This window comes from Muscardinus avellanarius, assembly GCF_963383645.1.
Source record: "Muscardinus avellanarius genome assembly, chromosome: 5".
Taxonomy (NCBI): Eukaryota; Metazoa; Chordata; class Mammalia; order Rodentia; family Gliridae; genus Muscardinus; species Muscardinus avellanarius.
The window spans coordinates 86,260,691-86,281,655 of NC_137790.1; the positions used below are offsets into that span (position 1 = coordinate 86,260,691).

The 20,965-nt window shown below is 44.3% G+C and overlaps 1 protein-coding gene across 1 annotated transcript; it reads right to left on the reverse strand.

Moving 5' to 3' along the window:
* Window positions 1-849: 849 nt before the first annotated feature.
* On the reverse strand, window positions 850-19,282 carry ST6GAL1 (ST6 beta-galactoside alpha-2,6-sialyltransferase 1; the record flags this gene model as incomplete). The annotated part of the gene is made up of 5 exons (XM_080696383.1): window positions 850-1,091; window positions 3,973-4,147; window positions 6,179-6,277; window positions 12,038-12,135; window positions 18,688-19,282. The coding sequence occupies 5 exons, from the start codon at window positions 19,280-19,282 to the stop codon at window positions 850-852; spliced, it is 1,209 nt and encodes a 402-aa protein (XP_080552509.1).
* Between the last annotated feature and the right edge of the window lie 1,683 nt (window positions 19,283-20,965).

A 20,965-nucleotide genomic window follows, 5' to 3' on the forward strand; every position in this document is an offset into this window, starting at 1 on the left:
CAGGCCTTAGACAAAAATATGGCTGATAAAGGAAGAAAGAAAAACACAACTCAGATGAAATCTGCTTGACATAGTTCCCTTCTAATAAGATCCACTCCAGTGCCCTGCTCTATTAAACCTCATGGGACCCCCTTGAGCATGTGACCATCATGGGCGCAGAGAGCAGGCCTGCTCGTCTCTCCCCTTGAACCGAGATCAACTTGAGGACAGAACTTGCATCATCCTGTATCTTTCTTTTCCACATGGAGAGAGACAAATGAGCTAATCGAGACCCTCTGCACATAAGCACCCAGGCCAAGAGCCCGCCAACCAAACAGAGGGAGGATGTCCCTGGAGCAGAGCCCTTGGGAGTGATCTTGCTCTGGAGGAATTGAGCATGTTTCCAATACCTCATAACAATTACTTGCCCCCTGCCCCAGAGATACCCTGCTCCCAGCACAATCATAATTTGGGAGAGTTTCTTTCAAATATAAAATCAACACCCAAGTAGAGGTTTCAAGCAACATAAGAAGCTGGTTTGTGAAATTACATCATTCATTTGGGAAAACCATGGCAGCCCTGGTAGAAAGGTGAATCTTGCATCTACTTGTGTCAAACAATGGGAGGATGCTGTCTAGAAAAAAAGTGAATCATGTGTGTTCCTGTGTACGGCAGCAGCTGGGCTCACACACTCCGTGGCTACAGGGAAGGCTGGGCCTGGTTTCTTGCCTTCAGGCTCTAGAAGCCTCTAGAGTGCCCACAGTGCTCTGAGATTGGTCAAGGTCATGGTCTCCCCAGCCTGAGATGGTGAAGAGACTGGCCATAAATACGTCTGTGGAGAGAATCGGGGTCCTGTCCCGGGACTGGTGCTCAGCAGCGGATGCTCCGGAAGCCGGGCATCGTGGTTTTCCCGAGCAGGTAAATGTCCTCATCTGTGCCCTCATTGAGGTGCTTCACCATATTCTTCTCATAGAGGAGCGGGTGGTAGGCACCCAGGGTGCAGGCACTGTCAAAGAACTTCTGGTAGTAGTAGCACACGTCAGTCTTGCGTTTGGATGGGAGGAACTCGTAAATATCCACCTGGTCACACAGCGTCAGCATGATGAAGAGACCTGCAGAAGGGAACAGAAGGAAGTTTATCCAACAACCCAACCAAGTGCCCCAGAGCTCTGCCCCGGGGTGCTGCAGCCCACAACTCAAAATTTGAAAATATGTATATCCAGAATGCCTATTTATTCCTGTGTTTTCCAATCTGAGTCCTTTGGGTAAGCCAGCCCCAGAAAACTGGTCCTTGGGAGACAGGGCCATATGAGCTATGTGCACCTTTGTAACCCCAGGACCTAGGCCAGGGCCCTGGGTACAACATAACCTCTCTAAAGGCTAGTGGATTAAAGGCTCCACCAGTCAATGAATTTATCAATGGAAGAAAGAGGACAAAGCAACCGAGCCGAGTGAGGAGGTGATGCCGTCGCTTGCAGTCAGAGCTCCTTAGCACTTTCAAATCCTGCAGGGGCCTCTCAAGTGAAGATTATTACAAATAGCACTTGCAGGAAACAAGTGTAAAGGTTTTTTCCCTTAGCTGGGAGGAGGCACAGTTGGAAGAGGAGCACCTCATCGTCTGTACTGATGAGTTCTGCTTATTCAGGCAGGGAGAATGGAAGAGGTATGGGCTCAGGCTGCTCTTCTCTGGGTATGCGCAGAACACTTGATGGGAGCCCAACCAAGAGGCAAGGAGAGTGATGCCATCACCCATGCTTGTCAACTGGCTGAGTTGTCGTGTGCAGGGCACCTCTCCTTCATCTGTTCCAATGGGAGGATCTATCAACATCCCTACTGCATAGGTGATTGTTAGAATTAATTAACTTCTAAGATCTTTTTTGTTAACGTGTGTGTGTGTGTGTGTGTGTGTGTGTGTGTGTGTGTGTGGTGCTGGGGATGAAATCCAGGGGCCTTCTATCTCTGGGCTACACTCCCAGACCTATTTCATATTTTATTTGGAACAACATCTCACTAAGTTGCTGAGAGCCTCACTAAGTAGCTGAGGCTGGCTTTGAACCTGCGCGATCCTCCTGTCTCAGTCTCCCAAGTACTAGGATTACAAGTGTGCGCCACCTCGCCTGGCTCTTTTGTTAACTATTAATATAGGGAATCTTTTTGATGGAGCAGTTTTCACTCAGAGAAAAATTGTAAACTGCTAGCAGCAATTTTATTCCAGAATAATCACATGGAAAAATTTTAACCTCTGCCTTCTGGCTGTCCCTGGTCCAATGAGAGAGAGAAGATAGCTCTGCAACTAACTGATGTAGACACAGCAGCGGCAGAGGGAGCGCTGCTCAGGGAAGAAGGCTCAAGCCACCCTCCCAGGAGCACTGGTGTGGAGGTGGAAGGGAGACGCCTTGGAGAGGATAGAGGAAGGACTAAAGGTGAGGAAGGACGAAAGCAGAGGCAGTGGACAACAGGAGGGTGTGTCTCTCAGGATGCCAACTCCCTCTGCTCAAAAGACTCCAGGAAGAGCCCAAACATACCCATCTGAAAGCTAAAGCAAAAGGTATGAAGATGTAATACTGTAAGAACCCCGACCTCTTATACAAAGAGAGCCTCTGAAGTAACATTTGCTCACCTACTCAGGGAACATTTACCAAAGGCTAATCCATGCCAGAGCCACAAAGATAGTCAAACATGTCACCACCCTGAAGGCGCCTGAGGTCTAGTATGGAAGGTGGGAAGACAAATTACACAGTGGTGATTGGCCGGGGTCATCTGATGGGAAATGGTCCACTGGGTGGCAGGGGTGGGGCAGGGAAGGAGCTGCCAACTCTGTGTACACAGAGAGCCTCAGCCTCATGGAAACGGCCCAGCATCCAGCCAAAGAGAAGAGAGGGAAGGGCAGATGGACCATGAGGATGGAGAGGTGCAGAGGAAACCTAAGAAAAGGATCTGACCAGCATTCAGGACCTTCTATTCCCTGCCCATCCACATCAGCTCCACAGCCTGCACACGCCTCCCCATCCAGGTGAGTGTCCTTGCTCAGTCTTCTCTCAGTGCTGAGACTTGGACATTCATTCACCAGGTGAGCAAATAAAGACGGGAGCCACATGACTGCCTTGGCCTCAGTTCCTAATAAGACTTGGCACAGCACCATTACTGATCCTAATTTTATTGAAACATCTGATATTTTGCTCATCATAATTTTTGGCATTGTAAGTTTTGAAGGAAATATTACTTATCTCGATAACTGAGTTGGAGGGGTACCTCCCAATATAAATTGTAAACCTGAGACAAGAGCCTTACACACCCCATCCGAGGTCCAGCCCTGCTTGTCCTGCCTTCCTGCCTCCTCTTGTTTGCAAGCTTCCCTTTACTACATCTCCCCTGGCCAAATCCACCCTCTCCAAGGCCTAGACCAATGCTACTTTCTCCATGAAGCTGTCTCTGATGTCTAGTGAGAAGGGTCCTCTCTCCTGTGACACTAGCATGTTCTCTTCTTCCTGGCACAAACTGAATATTGCCCCAAGCCTCACTTAATTTTCTCCCACTAAAACATACTAAAGGAGAAGAATTATATCTGTGTGTGTCTGTGTGTATGTGTGTGTGTGTGTGTGTGTGTATGTGTGTGTGTGTGTGTGTGTATTACTGGGAATGAGACCTCGGGGAATTTTACCTCTGAGCTACACCCTCAGACTTTTTACTTTTTATTTTAAGCAGGACCTCATTAAGTTGTTGAGGGTCTCACTAAATTGCTGAGGCCGGCCTAGAATCTGTGATCCTTCTGTTTCAGCCATCCAAGTACTGGGATTACAGATGTGCACCACTGTGCACTGATAGAAAGAATTATATTTTATGAAACTCGACATAGTGCACAAACAGAGCAAACCTCCAGCAATGTCTTATTTTGGCAAATGAATGAATGAAGGAAGAAATGAATGAGACCCCAAAGAAAGCTAATCTGTTCTAGAACCAAACACATGAGATCTTTCTCCAAATGTGACTCACCGAGCATCCCAGAGGAGGGGGGGTTTGGCTGAATCTCTTCTGGAGAGATCTCTTGAAGGATGTCCCACAGCTCCCAAGGCATCTGGGGCTTGAGGATGTAAAAGGGCTGGTTGGGGTGCAGCTTCCGATAACTCTTATAGTTATTAAAGAAATTGTAGTCAGGATGCTGGTACCACTGAAAGAGAAGGCCCATGCTCCTGATGAAGCAGTTATTCTAGTCAGAGGACTTGTGGTGGGGAAGGGCCCGGACAGGATTCTGAGGTACTGCCCTCCCCTCAGAGTAGATTCCAGACATCCCCACCACAGGGCATCTCTCAGTGGGTAGCACAGGGGGGCCCAGCAGTTTATGCTCATGGGAAAGAGGAGCGTGGTGACCCTGGAGCAGCTTCAGACCTCAGTATCATAGAGCTTAGGAATGGTATCAGAGATGAAATGGGCCCTAGGCATTATCTAACTCTCTGTCTCTGTCTCTCTGTTTCTCTCTCCCTCTCTCTCTTTTGTGTGTGTGTGTGGGGGGGTACTGGGGATGGAATCCAGTGGGATTCTACCTCTGAGCTACACTCCAAGCCCTTTTTATTATTTATATAAAACAGAGTCCCACTAAAGTTGCTGAGAGCCTCACTAAGCAGCTGAGGCTGGCCACGAACCTGCGATCCCCCGTCTCAGCCTCCCAAGTACTGGGATTACAAGTGTGTGCCACCACGCCCAGTTTGCCTTTCATTTTTCTTTGCCTTTAAAAAACAAAACAAACAAAAAAAAAACAACAACAACAAAAAAAAAAAACAGGTTAGCCGGGCGTGGTGGCACATGCTTTTAATCCCAGTACTTGGGAGGCTGAGACGGGGGATTGCAGGTTTGTGGCCAGCCTCGGCTGCTTCATGAGGCTCTCAGCAACTTAGTGAGACCCTGTTTCCAAATAAAATACAAAACAGATCTGGGAGTATAGCCCACAGGTAAAAAAGCCCCTGGGTTCCACCCCTAGTACCACCACAAAACAAAACAAAACAAAACAACAGGTCTCTCTATGTTACTCAGGCTGGCCTTGAACTCCTGAACTCAAGCAATCCTCCTGTCTCAGCCTTCTGAGTGACTAGAACTATAGATGTATGCCAATGTGCATCTTCCTTTTTTTATTTTTTGGTACTGTTTGGTACTGGGAATTGAACTCAGGGGTATTCTATCTCCAAACTACACCTCCAGTCCTATTTTATTTTATTTTGAAATAGGGTTTTACTAAGTTGCTGAGGCTCTTGCTAATTGCTGAGGCTCGCCTCAAACCTGCAATCCTCCTGTCTCAGCCTCCTACCTACAGGGAATACAGGGAGTATGTGCCACCACACCCAGCTGTGCCATCATGCATATGTAAGTAGAGGAAATCTGAGCCACAGGTTGTCACATCTGTGGGTACAGAGACCTTCTTGTGACTTAGACAAATTTGAGTTCTAAGTAAGATAAGTATGAAACTGTAGAAACTGAGGCAGAGAGAGTGGCAGGGATCATCACAGCCTGTTCAGCTAGTGATGGATCCAACCTAAGAATTAAGTGTCCCAAGAACAGTGCTGTCTGCCCCTTCTCCTTAAAGCCCTTCTGCCAAGGCCATCACATCGGGGAGAAGCCAAATGACATGCACAACAGCAAGAGCATGAGCCCAGAGAGCAGGAGAATCCAGCAGGCCTGTGAAGAGTTTGATGGCACAAAGCTAAGCCCCCTGCTTAGGAGGTCAAGCTCTGGGACAGGGGACTGCCTCATGCACATTCTGGTTTCCCAATTGCATAAAATGGGATCAACCATGTTTCCATCTGCTTCTTTATAGTGTGATGAGAGTGAAATGAGAAGAACCGTGGAAACCAGAAGTGTTGGACATTATTGGTAGGATCAACAGGAACCATTCCTGCTGAGGTGCGTCAGTAATGACTCCATTAATGGACATAATCTAAACAGATGGCAAGAGATGAGGCCACTGTTTCTCTTAGTACAAGCCATAAGTGGGAGACAAATCCACGGCAGTACACGGCAGGGCATGAAGAGACGTTGGAACATCATGGGCACACTGCTGGACCTGCCTGCACAGATGAAGCGTGGTGCCCAGAACTCAAATAGGCAAGGAATGGCTCAGTTCAGCTGTGATTTTAAAAACCTAAGAATTCAGGAAAATCCATAGGCAAACAAGCAACCCAAGCCTTGCTTCCCGTGGACATCCTCTTACCTTGGGGATATCCGAATGGTACACAGAAGGGTCCCACACAACTAGGATTCCTTCATTGTACATGCTGTCTTTGAGGAAGCGCTTTTCTGTGGTGACCAACTGCAAGGAGAAGGAGACGAGCTGTGACTCAGATATTTACACGAAAACCCTTGTCTCTCGGTGATAACGGACACATCACCAGGCACCACCTGAGCCCAGAGCTCCCCGCAGGGCTCTAAGCTGGTGCAGCATTTATGTCAGTGAGAAAATGACGATGCCAGCCCAAACTGCACTGACCTGAAAGGATCCTTCTCACAAGCCACCAGCCACAGAGAAGAATGAAGACTCTGAGCCGATGGGGGTGAGAGCACAGTGGTAATGGCTTGGGGTTCTATTCCTCTCAAGTCACACCTTGTGGGGGACCTCTGGAGAGTGTGGGCTTGAGTCAGAAGTTCATGTAATAAAACTGATCTCTGGAAACCCCTTCAAGCACCTGTATAGACCAGTACCCAGTATGTACACATCATAATGGACACAAATCTCACACAAGGTCCAATGAAGCACTGGAACAGATCACTGTATCTGTGTTTGAGCACAGGCAGAGATAGTGAGTGGTATGTAGAAATCACAGTGTATGCAAACGTGTGCAATTTTTTGTGTATGTGTGGTACTGAGGGTGGAACCCAGGGGCTTTCTACTTCCAGGCTATACTCCCAGACCTATTTTATATTTTATTTGAAAACAGGGTCTCACTAAGTTGCCCAGAGCCTCACTAAGTAGCTGAGACTGGATTCTAACCTGTGAGATCCTCCTGTCTCAGCCTCCCAAGCGCTGGGATTACAAGCATGCGCCACCACACCCTGCAAACGTGTGCAACTTTAAACACAAGAACCTCACCAGACTAGGGAGATGCTCATGTGTGATATGCTGGGGAAATCAGCCGCAGCACCTCACCCCCCACACACACTCTGGCTCCCTGGCTGGGCGGCACACAGGTAGTTAAGCCCACCTGGCCTAAACATGAGTGTGACAATCCTGATGAAAAATTTTTGCAAAGCATATTAAGAACTTTCTTCAAAAAACATATTTAGCCAGGTGTGGTGGCACATGCTTATAATCCCAGCACTTGGGAGGCTGAGACAGGAGGATCGCGCAAGTTCAAAGCCAGCCTCAGCTACTTAGTGAGGCTCTCAGCAACTTAGTGAGAACTTGTTTCAAATTAAATATAAAATAGGTCTGGGAGTGTAGCCTGGAGGTAAAAAGTCCTTGGGTTTCATGCCCTGTACCATAAAAAATAAAAAAATAAAAACATATTTAGATTCCATAATTCCACTTTGGGAATCCATCCTAAGAAAGAAGCCAAATTCAGGGGAAAATATCCATGGAAATGTTAATTAAAATTTTTTATAAAAATTAAAAAAGCATGGTAACAGAAAGTGACATACTGCATTTGGAAACAAAAAGGCCCAGGCTCATCCTATGAGAAGCACATGGAAGAAACCAAACCAAGAACTAACTGAAGTGAAAATACCAATATCTATCTCAGTGCTCTCTATTGGGAAGAAGGGAGATGGGGAGGCGGGGGAGGCATCAAGTGCTATGTGCATGTATGTCACTATCATACATGATTTGCATCATGATATGAGACTGAAATGCACCAATAAAAGCATATGTAAAAATAACTGGCTGAAAATGAAAGCAAGAAGGGCAACTACAATCCCTCAGCCTGGGCCTGAGACCTGATCAACCCCACTGGAGTATCTGGAAACACCTGTGGGAGGGAGAGCCTCCCTGTGCGGCTAATCCACCCCTTCCTGCAGGTGCAGGCTATTCAGGCAAACTTGACAGTATAATTTTCTTCACTCAGAGTATCTCTGAGACAAGGAATATCAGTGCAGTGCCCAATTGCCAGGGACTGTGCAGTATCTCATATTTTAATATGAGGGAGAAATCGACCTTGGCCCTGTTAAGCTAGTTAGTCTGAAGGGTGGGTAGAGTGTTCCTTACACAGTTCTGGGTGCTGAGAAGCCAGCAGTCAGCTCAGTTCCTGCCCTCCAGGTAGTCACAGGGAGTCATTGGTATTTTCACTTCAGTTAGTTGTGGTAGTCACAGCTGCTGTGACAGTTGAGACAGTATGAGGATGGCTGTGGGGTAGGTGAGGGTCAAAGGAGGACATGCCAAGTCAGAGAGTATGTGGGGGGAGAGAGAAGATGTACCAGGCAGAGGGAACAAGTGCAAATCTAAAGATGTGAGACTTCTGGCTGTCACTCAGTAGCCATTCTCACCTTCTTCCTTGATAACAAATACCTCTGATTATTTTTTTAACCTTAGCACATGGATACATTAAATGGACTATTTTATTTTCCAGACTCTCTTGCAGCTGAAGAAGGCCATATGACAAATTCTGACCAATGGTGTATAAGCAAGTATGACTTCCAGGACGTATATTTAGAGGCAATGTCATACTTTCTTGTTCCTTCCCCCTTCCTTCTGACTGAAATCTGGATGTGATGGCTGAAGCCCGAGCAGTCATCATGAACCAGGAGATGGAATCACAAACTGAGAATGACTAACTTATAAAGTAGAAGCGCTCTGGGATTGTGACACTGTGGAACACCATCACAGCTCTGGAATAGACTCTGCGTTGTAATATGAGAGAGAAATACATTCTGGCCTTGTTAAGCTAGTTAGTCTAGAGGATGGGTAGAGTTTTCCTAACACTTACAGTCAAACTTAATTCTGACCAGAACACTGAGTAGCTTGCCTGGAATTGTCAATTGTTCAGTCAGACACTGGAGTACACCCTGCTTGGCATCATATGTTTTTGCAGCCTTTGTGTATTTGCAAGGGGTTGGGTCTTTTCTTTTTAACTAAGGTCCCCGAGAGGAAGAAATTGCATTCTCCACTGTCCAGAGATTTTTGTGGGAGGCTATTTACTTGACTAAATGGAATTTAGGGGGCTGGCTACATAACAGCTGGGTGGACTACACAAGGAAAAGAATGGCTGAGAGCAAGTCTGACATGTTAAAAACCGGGAATAAGACAAGCAGGTTCCAAAACTTCTGTGATTCTGAAAAAGACCAGTGATTTGGGATGAACCTGCTGGTCAAAGTCAAGAAGCCCCAGAATTTATGATATCCATCATGTTTAAGTTTTAGCTCCCAAGTGATGATGCCAAAATACTACATTAAAGGGGTTCTCTCAAAAATCACCCAACTCACCCTAGCTGTTTACAAATCTGCTATTGATTGAAATCCACCCTCCCAAATTTCCCCTGCCAATAGCCATCCAGATATCCAGATAGCTATCCATACATATCTCTCTGTGTGTGTGTGTGTGTGTGTGTGTGTGTGTGTGTGTGTGTGTCTGTGTTTTACTGGGAATGGGCATTCTACCTCCAAGCTACATGCCAGCCCTATTTTATTTTTATTTTGAAACAGGGTCACGTTAGGTTGATGAGTCTGTCTACTTGGTTAGGCTGTCCTCAAACTCGTGATCTCCCTTCTCTCAGCTTCCAAAGTACTGGTATCATAAGCGTGCACCACCATACTTGGCTGTATATCTTGAGAGAAAAAAATGAGAACTTAAAGAAAGCTTTGGAGATTTTAGGTACTAGTGGCAGACAGATTTATATTCAGATCTCACTTTTCTTGCTTGCTTTCTGGGCTGCTGAAACCACTCATTCTTTGAGTTAGTGTCCTCAGATAACATGGTGGCTATTGATTTAGCCTCACAGCTTGTCATAAAGATCAAAAGAGATAAGTATGGAATGCTCTTAGACAGTATAAACATTTAATAAATGGCACCTGTGGAAAGGGAGATCCCCTGCATGCAGCTCAAAGAACAGCTATTGCGTGAGCCTCAGAGCACTGAGCTATTCTTTCCCTTCCTGAGGTGCAAGCTATCCCTGCAAGATTAACAATACAATTTTATTAAGTCAGAGTATCTTCGGGACAAGAATAGGATACACTCAGGAGGATAAATCCCATTAAGAAAACTGTGCAGGTTCTGCTTGGACTCAACAGCGCACCCTGTCCCTAAGCGTAGGAGGTAGGTCTTCTCTCTTCTGCTAATACAAACACTTCTCAGGAAACCACTGTCTTCTTGTACACCATTTCTCCTCTCAGGCCCAGTGAGCACAGCAGGTGTTCAATTGAGTCTCAGAAGCCTATATGTGTAGTCAAAACTGAATTTATTTAAAGACTCACGCTAGTTTCCTGTTGACTCTCGTAGCAACACCTGGCACGAATGGATCTTCTGAGCTGAAACTTCATAGTATGACACTGTTTTCTATAAAAAGCCTCTTGCTCAATAAGAAAAGCACCTTTTGTTTCTAAGCTTTGCCACAGCCCACCCAAATATACACAGTGCTGTCCTATGTCACATGCACAGGGAGCCAAACAAACGCAGGCTGGATTAGGAAAGAAGAGCCACTGGCAGAGATCCTCTCTTGGAAGAAAATGAGCAATGGGTAGGTAGAATGCTACCAAAGCAACAGCTGTTCCCTGTGGCTTCTGGGTGTTGGGTGAACTCACTATACAAAGGTGAGCATTCAAGCTTGGCATCCAAACAAGCAGACACAAAGTAGTTAGTATTTTATTATCTTGCTAAGCAAGATAAGGGATTGAAAGAAGAGGCCAGCAGCTTCCTGGGATATCAAGATAAGGAAGAGCAAAGGCAGAAGTGTCAATCACAGCTCAGCACCACAAGATTCTGTCATGGAGCTGCCCATGATTAGAGTAAGAAAACAACAGCCCAGACAGTGCTCCTCATGGGAGGAGGAGGAGGGGTCCGCATGGCCAAGGACAGCAGGAAAGGCCTTCATGAGAGCAGACAGTGTGCCCTGCAAAGAGGGTCACGCCCTTCAGCCCTAGCAGGAGCATGGGAGTCTAAAAGTGTAGACAAAATGTGTTTCAATGGAGTACTCGCATTGCTTACACCACAGTATACCCCAATTAAAATTCTATAGGAAATATTTTTTAATGTTCATTATTTATTTCTTGTGGTACTAGGCATTGAACCCACAGAGGTTCTACCACTAAGCTATATCCCCAACCATTTCTATTGACAGGGTCTCCCTAAGTTACCACATGCTGGCCCCCAACTTGCAATCCTATTTTCATGGGTCTATTCTGAGTTAGTTTTTTTGAATAGTGTTAGATAAGGGTTCAAACTCAAAGGCTCTACATATGGCTAACCAGTTTTACCAGAATAATTTCTTGGAAAGAACCTCCTGCCTCAGCCTCCTGAGTGGCTGAGACTACAGCTATGTACCACTATATCTGGCTATCATGCAATTTTGAATATGTGTGTAATACAGATTTTCCCCACCTATTATATCTATTAACATAACTTCATGGCAAAAATACTTCTTAAGTTTCTGTTGGTATTCAGAAATCATGTGCTACCTGGAGAAACTTCAGGGAGCTAATCATCCAGGGGAAGTCATAAAGTACTCTATGAATTCAAAAGCATATCACATAAGCATACAGTGATGATGTCTTATGACATTTGTATAACATTTTACATGTCATGAAGTTCTCTCACATGTACTTTCCACTTAAATAATATTTCTCGCTCTTCCATGGATGCCCACAGCTCTGTTGTTTCTCATGCAACATTCCAGGTGTGACCTCTTAGTTGCAGGGACACCAGAGCTCTGCTTTTCTGGGTACTAGATATGACCATCACTGCGGACTAATTCTACAGGGTTTTCTTATGGACACATCACAAGCTTGGGTCATGGAATCATCTCCTTGATGTAGAACCCAGGATTCGGGAAGATGGAGAGACTTAATTAAGCTGGGAGTTTAGATGAGCTCTTGGCGGATACATTTGTTGTCCTTATCTCATTCCGTAGCTACACAGAAGAAATTTTACCTGTGAGTTCATCAGGCGAATGGTAGTTTTCGTGCCCACATCTTTTTGGAAGTTGGCTGTGGGTGCCCCATTAAGCCTCAGGACTGCGTCATGATCATCTACAAACCACAAGGAAATAGAAACAAGGTAATGAGTGCAGGTGATTTGCAGGAAGAAAGAAGGATGGGAAGGAGAGGGCAAGACAAGAATGTTTCCTTATTTTTATCACATCACCATAATTAGGGAGAAATTGTAGTATTTGTGTAGTGCTCAATCAAAGCTCAGAGACAGAGATGACACCTATCTACCAGCTACTGTAAGAGGTAAAGGGGTCTATGCCGTGCATTCCCAAAACCCTTACCAATGGCACCAGTGTGTTGAGGCACAGCAGAAAAGTGAACAGATTGGGTGATGTATGCATGAATGTCTCCACCATCTTGCATCCCATTAAGATGTATGAATACAATGCAACAATAAAAAATTAAAAAAAGAAAAGTGAACAAGGCCAGTGCTTTCTTTATAATGGAATCACTACTCCAGTTATCAAAGAAATAAACCAAATGTCTCTAGGCATTTCCACTATATCCTATTTCTATCCCTTTCAGAAAAATGAAGACACTATCATATTCTGAGTCTATCCCACAAGTACTAAGTTTCCACTGCACTCTGAAGATTGTGCAGCACTCGGTCAATGGAAGAAGCTCACTGTGACACTCAAGACCACGCTAAGTATTCCATTTAGAACCTGAGGTCCACAGAAGGGTCATAAACCTGGTGTGGCAGAAATGGGAACAGGAAGTCATAATGCTGAACTAAACTCCATGTTTTCTTTATCTTTTTCTTTTATTTTGTTTGGGGTTTTGTTTGTTTGTTTGGGTTTTATTTGGTTTGGGTACCAGGAATTGAACCCAAAGGTGTCTTACCTCTGAGCTACACGCCTAGCCTTTTATTTTTTGTTTTTAAACAGGTTCTCTCTAGGTTGCTCAGACTCTCGCTAGGTTGCCAAGGCTGTTCTCAAATCTGCAATCCTCCTGTCTCAGCCTCCGAAGTACTGGAATTATAGGCATTCACCATCACACCCTGCTCCAGTTTGTTTTTGAGTAGGCACTTTGTCAGAAACAATATGCGGTATTTAATACAGTCAATATCAAACACACCATCTCAAAAAATACCTAATAACTTCTTGGGCCCTACCTCCTCGTAGCTTATTTAAGTAGAGTTTGGAAAACTTGGAGACGTTTTTCTCCCTACCATTGACCAATCTGGTTGAGGAGAAAATAAAGAACCTTTAAGAACCATCCCAGTCCTAAGCCTCAGTGATCTACACGAGCTCATCCTAACTTTACTTGATTAAGCCATTTTGGGGTTCACCACCAAAATCTGTGCCAGATTTGGGGGTCAGCCCAACAATGTGTCATCCTATTTCCCTCCACATACGTTTGTTTTGTGTTGTTCTTTATCCACACAGACAGGACTGAGGGACATAAGGTATTTAATTCAGTATAAGATGATCTGGAAAGGGGATACCTACAAAATTAAGGTAGGTCACCCTCTTTAATTCCAATATACATACTAAACCTCAGGAGTCTAGGCACCTAATTCACAGAAATAACACAGCTCTATCTTCAATCCTAGGACAAAATGCCATCAACATGGTGTGAAAGTAACGCAAGATGAGCAGAGTCCATCTTCCAGGGCAGGCACACTGAACCGCAAACAGGGCAGGAGGTACATATTTACACAACAAAAAATTGCAAAAAAAGAACTTTGTCAGAATCAGTCATAGGTTTTAGAAGTGGTTAGTAGTCATTACATGTGAAACGTAAATCTATCAGAAACTGCCTTAGTCAAACTTTCCTATTTCACAAATGAAACAGTTATTAGTGAGAACAGCAGTAGGAGATGATAAGCCTCAGTGAAGTAATTCAGAGTTTCATAAAAGGACTGTTTACCAAGCCACGGGTAGAGCTTAGGGAATCAACATGGAACTCGTGATGACCCAGGGTCAGCTGCTGCAGGGAGCCATCACTACACCCCGGTGTACTGTGGCACTAGGAGCAGAGGTCCTGAGCTGAGGAAGGTCACTGTCAGGAGCTGTGGCTGTCGGGAGAGGAACACAGCTACTGCTACTGTCCAGCGGTGAGAAGGAGGCTGAGGGACTTCATACCCCAAACTCTGTCTCTTGCTTCTCTTGGATCTTATGGGCCTGGAGGGGAAAAGGAAAGAGCAAGACCCAGAGACTGAGAGGTCTGCCTGATACAGGCTGAGGCCTTCATTCAGGGTTACACACAGCCTGAGGCTGTCCTACAAGGGACACCTAGGGACCACTGTCCTCAGCTCCATGCAATGCTACTCCTGGCCAGTTTCAAATCAAAGCCAGAGGGCAAGGACTATGCACAGACACAGTCCAAAATCTCAACTTCAGGGAACGGAGCCAAATAGGAAGGATGGAGAGTGGGTTTGGGTGGACAAATGGAAAACATCCAGAATGGAAGGTTTAGGATAGGTTCCTGACTTGACATGAGGAAGGAGGACCATCTTGTTCGTTCAATGAATACTGTAATCCAGGCACAATTCTAGGCACTGGAGACAGTGTTTGTGAGCAAGAAAGATAAGGTCTTCTACCTCGAGACCTTACATTCAACCACACAAAGGGACAATAAATGGGCAAAGCAATCTATGTATAAGATAATTACAGATTGTGATTAATACTATGATACAAACTGAGTTCTGTGAGTTAGTGTCAGTGAGAGAGTCAGTGTCTACTGAGAGAATCTCTTTTTTGATGATGCAGAGAATATCTCAGGGCTGAGATCCAAAGGAAGGCCAAGCTAGAAAAGGCCCAGGCCAGTCCTTTCCAACCAGAGGATGCCACAAGCATTAAGACTGAAACAAGGGTAAGGACTTGGCTGGAGACAGGGAGTGAAAGGAAGAAAAATCAAAGATGTAGTTAAAGTGATTGGCCGGAATCAGATAATACAAGTGCTCTGGAGGCCTGGGTATGAAGTTTGGATTTGATTAAAAGGAAGAAAGCTTTGAAAAGGGTCACTGACGGGATCACAAAGAAAAGAGGTGAGATCCTCATTTGCAAACCCATCCTTTGCTTTTGAAGGATGAAGAACTTTCAAACTCAAATGGGCTTCCAGGAAAACACCAAGAGAATTCTACATAGAGTATCCAGGCAAACAAACCTGGCAAATAGAAAAGGCACAGAAAACAGGAGCCACCACCTCTCTTTAAGGCTTTATTAGAACATATCCAAGCCCCTACACTTACTACTGCTATCACTGGTTGTTTTTGCAGAGGTGAGTACTTGTGACACTGTATGCGTTCAAAGCAGAAAATATTTACTACCTGGAAGTTTCTTGGCCCCAGATATAACTGATCATGTTCTCTGAGCAACTCATCCCAAGGTTGTCTTCTTCATCCTCCTGCTCAGAAAAACACCTACCTCTGCAAGCTGTCTTCTAGCAGAGTATACATCTGGTTTGTACCAACCCCTCTCTCTGGCCCTTGTGAATTTTTCTACTTGTTCCTATTTTTCCCTTTTCCTTCTTTCTTTTTTGCATCCTTTTCTTTCTTTCACTTTATTTTCTTGTGGTACTGGGGATGGAACCCAGGAGCATTCTACCTCCAAACTACACCCCCAGCCCTATTTTTTTATTCTTTATTTTGAAATGGTCTCACTGAGTTGCAAAGGGCCTCACTAAGTAGCTGAGGCTGGCCTCGATCCTCCTGTCTCAGCCTCCCAAATGCTGGGATTACAAGTGTGCTCTATCACACCCAGCTTCGCTGTTTTTAAAATGTAAACCTTTTTCTATGTTTTCTAATGAATCTCTTTTCTAGACTACAACTACCACTTCACCTTGATACAAATGACTTCTATATTTGATCTCCAAACCTGAACTTGTAGAACTAAATATCCACCTACACAAACATCTACTTGAGGAAGCCCACAAATACTTCAGATTCCGTACACCCAAGATGCGGTTCATCTGTGATATGATACACCCTGCTCCCAGGCCAGAGACTCTGGATTCTGCCTCTCACTCAGCTCATTTTTAGTTAGACAGTAAGGTCTGGCTTTTCTTCCTCATTGTACCTCTCAAATCACACCAGTTCTCTCCACCACTACTACGATTGCTACGCAGGTCTGGCATTTCCTACCTGGATCTGGTAATAGTCCCTAAAAACAAAGGAATTATACAGTAGTTCCCATGGAGACGGGATTTACAAAGAAATAAGAAATGCCTTGAAAAAGCATTCCGCCCCATGGCTCCCTTGCTCAACAATCTTCTAGGGTTCTCTGTGGCTTAAAGAACAAAACCAAGTCCTTATGGTGCCTGTAAACACTCTCTGAGAGCTGACCCCTGGCTAGCTTTCTGGCCTCATGCCTCTGCCCTCTTTACCCAATGGGCTCTATGTCCCAGCCAAACAGGAGTATTTGTGATGCCCAAATACACTCTGCACTTTTCCTCTACAGTCTTGGCATCTTGCCTTTGCCTCAACTCAGAAAGCTCATCTCTTTTCCTCCAGGAAAGCAACAAGGGATTAATACTACTACATTTTATTATGACAATACAATCATTACCACTCTCAAACCCCAAGCTGCTATCATCCAGTGATGTAGACCTCATCAGCAAAATGGGAATCTTACCCATGTCTTAGGACTGCTGGGAAGATTAAAAGAGCAGGCATGTTAGGCACACAGCTGGTGCACAATAAGTGTCATGACTGTTAGTGACACATTACTATTGGTTTTTAAAATATGCTGTTTGAAGTAAAATTTCCAACTATAGGCTATTGGTGGGACTGCGGGGGAACAAAATATTATAGTCTCTTTAGTGAACCGTCTTGTCACATACCAAAAAAAAAAAAAAGAAAAGAAAAGAAAAACAATCTTATTTAGGTCTTGTAACCCTGCTCCCAAGAGTAGTAGTAGTCTCTTAGGTTTTCTGCACATAAACCTTGTTAGCGGTGTTATTTATAAAACTGAACAGATGGTGCCGGGGGTGGTGGTGCACGCTTGTAATCCCCGCACTTGGGAGGCGGAGACAGGAGGACCTCGCAGGTTCGAAGCCAGCCGCGCTGACTTAAGAGACCCTGTTTCCAAATAAAAAAGTATAAAATAGGTCTGGAAGTGTAGCCCGGAGGTAGAAGGGTTTCCAGGAACCCCAGTACTACCAAAAAAAAAAAAAACAAAAAAAAAACAAAAAACTGAACAGGTAGGAATGGTGGCACACACCTGAAATCTCAGCATTTGGGAGGCTAATACAGGAGGATTGCCGGTTCGAGATTTGCCTGAGCAACTTAGCAAGGCCCTCAGCAACTTCCTGAGACCCTATTTCAAAATAAAAATAAAATAGGGGTAGGGCATATCTCAGAGGTAGAATTCCCAGGAATACACACACACACACACACACACACACACACACACACCTAAACAATTTGAAACTATCTAATATATTCCATAGTTGGGAACAGGCTCAAAAAACTCCAGCTGCAGTGGGAGGTCTCTGGGCCTGACATACTGCCTGAGACTCAGAGGTTTCCCCAAAGCATCTTTTTCTTCTCTTGTCCCTTTGTATTTCATATCCCTGTTTTGTATTATTGATGAATTCATGAATAAAGAAAATGAATAAATGAATGAATGGCTTAAAATATTTGTTAGACAAAAGCCCAGAGGATATGCCCTATAAAAGCCAGAACATTTCAATTCAACATGCAACTTTTATTATCTCAGGATTAAATTCCTTCCACAGTATTTATGTGAAGTTGCAACTGCAGTGTGCAGAAAAAGATGATCTCAATTAACATTTATTTAAATCACTCAAGCTTTTTAAGGAGTGCATAAAAATAAAGGCGTAGTCCAAATTCACAAAGAGATCAAGATCTGCCTGAAACTTCAAAGCAACTTTAGCCAGTCAGACAACGATAATTTGACAGGAAAAAGACTCAACTAATACCTGGTATAGCCTAAATATTACCATTTTGTAACACAAATGGGAAATAAAAAAGGAAATTTGGTTATATTATAGCTAAACAAAAATCAGCAAATTTGGTTTCTAGGAAACAAAGTCCAAAAGAAACCTAAAAGGCTAAGTTGGGGTAGAAATGGTCATCTTGGTAGTTTTTATTATTAAGCACTGCCTATTCAGGGAGGTAGAAAATGTGACCTCACCACTTCTTTCTGCTCTAAAGAATCCAATTTCAATCTACATTTTTTCTTTGAGAGCTTTTGCTGGGTTCTGACCATTTTTCCTGGTAGTCATAGGAAGAAAATAAGAAACATACAGTCTCACCTGCCCCAGTACCTCCACCCTGACAGAAGAGCAAGCCTTCCTGTGCTTTGCTGTCTTTGTAGCCTGGTTCATTTCACAAAAACAGAAAATATTTACCCTCAAAATAAGAGAAATAAAGGACTCTCAGCAAATCAGTAGTTCTCTTTTGTCTGCCAATATGAATAGATTTTCCATTTTATTAGCTGTGAAGCATTCAAGAAAAGCAATGATATATTTTGACTAGTAACTCTTCTTACCTTTTGGGGGGATAGTCACTGACCCCTCTGAGAATCAACTACAATTTACACTGGCCCACCAAGCCACGGTGGGCCCTTGTCCCTGGGACCACTCCCTGGGGGACTGGCTACTCGGAGAACAACCTTCACATACCTATTTCTTGGCCCAGTTTGGAGGACTTTAGTGATCCTGCTGATGAGACAACAGCACATCTATGCCATGGCCCAGCTTTGGTCCTGAAGTTCTCCTTGGGCAGGTAACCCTCCCATTCAGAAGTGTTGAAGGGAAAATCTGTGGCCTCTACCATGGACACGTTCACGTGGTCTCGGAGGTGGCAGCGCAGGGCCTCAGCACTGTACCTGATGCCTGGCCCTGGCCCCTTGTAGGACACTTTATATTTGTTCATGTTCAGGTAATTTCTCCAGATCTTTTGCAGCCTGGGAGTGAGGTTTTTGGATGAGCTGTCCTTGTTCCACACCTGGAAGGAGGTCTGTGACTTGGCTTTGACTAGGCTCCTGAGATTGCTGGGGTTCTGGTTGGCCCAGTGGGGGTCCTGGGTGCTGCTTGAGGACTCAGACCCCAAGACCAGTTTCTCCAGGCTCTTCAACACCTGGAATTCCTTGGTTTGCAACCTAAGGGAGTCGTAGTAAGTCCCTTTCTTCCTTTCCTTCCATACACAGATGCCTGCAAACAGCAGAAAGGCCAGGATACAGCAGCTAAATTTTTTCTTCAGGTTGATGTGAATCATCATGAAAGATGACTCAGGAAAGCCACTCTGTTCTGAGCAGGAAAACAAGCCTAAAAAAGGGGGGACAAGGAAAAGATAATGTGAAGAGCATGCAAACATGGTGCACAGTGGGGTGACGGGCCAACCAATGGATTTAGAAGGAGGGCATGTGAGTTTCAGTCCTGTTCTCTCTTGCACCAACTATGCAGCCTGAAGCAGCACCCAGGAACAGCCAGCCTTCATGTGGGCTTTGACTATAGACATCCGCCATTCCCTCAGACACCCCCTCTGTGTACAGCGCTGTGTGCAGCCTTTCTTCATTGCTTTCTGCACCCTGAATTGCAGTTTCTGGTTGTCTGAGTCTAACTCCCTCAAGGAGCTTCACTCTGAGCTCTTACCCATCATTCAGTTCCTAGATCTTTTTATTCTCTGTTAAATAAAGGCATGCATGATTGAAAATACAGAGTAAAAGCTGAGTGTGGTAATATATCCCTGTAATCCCAGTACTTGTGAGGCTGAGACAGGAGGATCACAGGTTTGAGGACAGCCTCAGCAATGTAGCAGGACTTTCAGCAATCCAGCAAAATAAAAAATAAAATAAGCTGGGTGTAATGGTGCATGCCTATAATCCCAGTACTTGGGAGGATGAGACAGGAGGATTGCATGTTTGAGGACAGCTTCAGCAACTAGTGAGATTCATTAACCTAGCCAGATTCTGTTTCAAAATAAAAATTAAAATAGAACTGGAGGTGTAACTCAGAGGTAAAATGTGCCTGGATTCAAACCTCAGAACAACAATATTAATAAATATAATGATGATAATAATCATAACAATAACACTGAGTAAGAAGAAAAGCAGGATGATGGGTCTATATCACAGAATGCAGACTCTTAAAGTCTTAAATTCTCCAGCGTTCTTCTTAAAATAGCCAGAGAAAGATCACTCTCCACAGATGATGCATCTGTGTAAGCACAGGAATGCTGGACTCCAGCATGTGATTAAGACGAAGGTGTAGCTGCACAATGCAACATTCAGTTACGTGCAGTGCATTGAAAGAAGAGTACTCAAAGACAGGAAGCTAGCTGGCTAGCCTCGTGACAAAGGATAGCAAATCTTGGTAAGATAGCAGACATGTGGCCAATTAAGGAAATGAAAAAAAAATAGATTAAGTACTTCAGATGCTACTTGATTTAATTTAGCCCTAACCAGAGTTACAGTGATAACTCCAGGAAATACCATACAAATCACAGTCTAATATGAAGGGCAACCATCACTATCTAAGATGGTGTGATAAGGCTCTGAGAAGTTAAGGAAAGTGCCCAGCTTCACAAAGCTAAGGAAACTGTTGTACAAAGGGTCTAATCCAAATGAACTTGACTCCATAACCCAAGTTCTTTGTACTGTGTCATTCCAGAACTGCTGAAAGTTCTAGAAAATGAACTTCATCAAGTAAACAGCGGTGCAATAGTCCTCTTTATGTCTAGATAAAGACCTACTTAGTTTCTCAGAATTTATTGTGCAACTGAATGGAAGATAGAAGTACTTTGAACTCAAACAACATCTATATCTTTTGGAAGACAATCACTGGGTTTATTTATGCAATAAGTCAAATCAATTGCCCCTGTGATTTTACTAACCTGGTGAGTATTTGAAGTCAGTTCCCATGATGTTGCTCCTAAGGACATCAGAAATAAGGTAGTAGA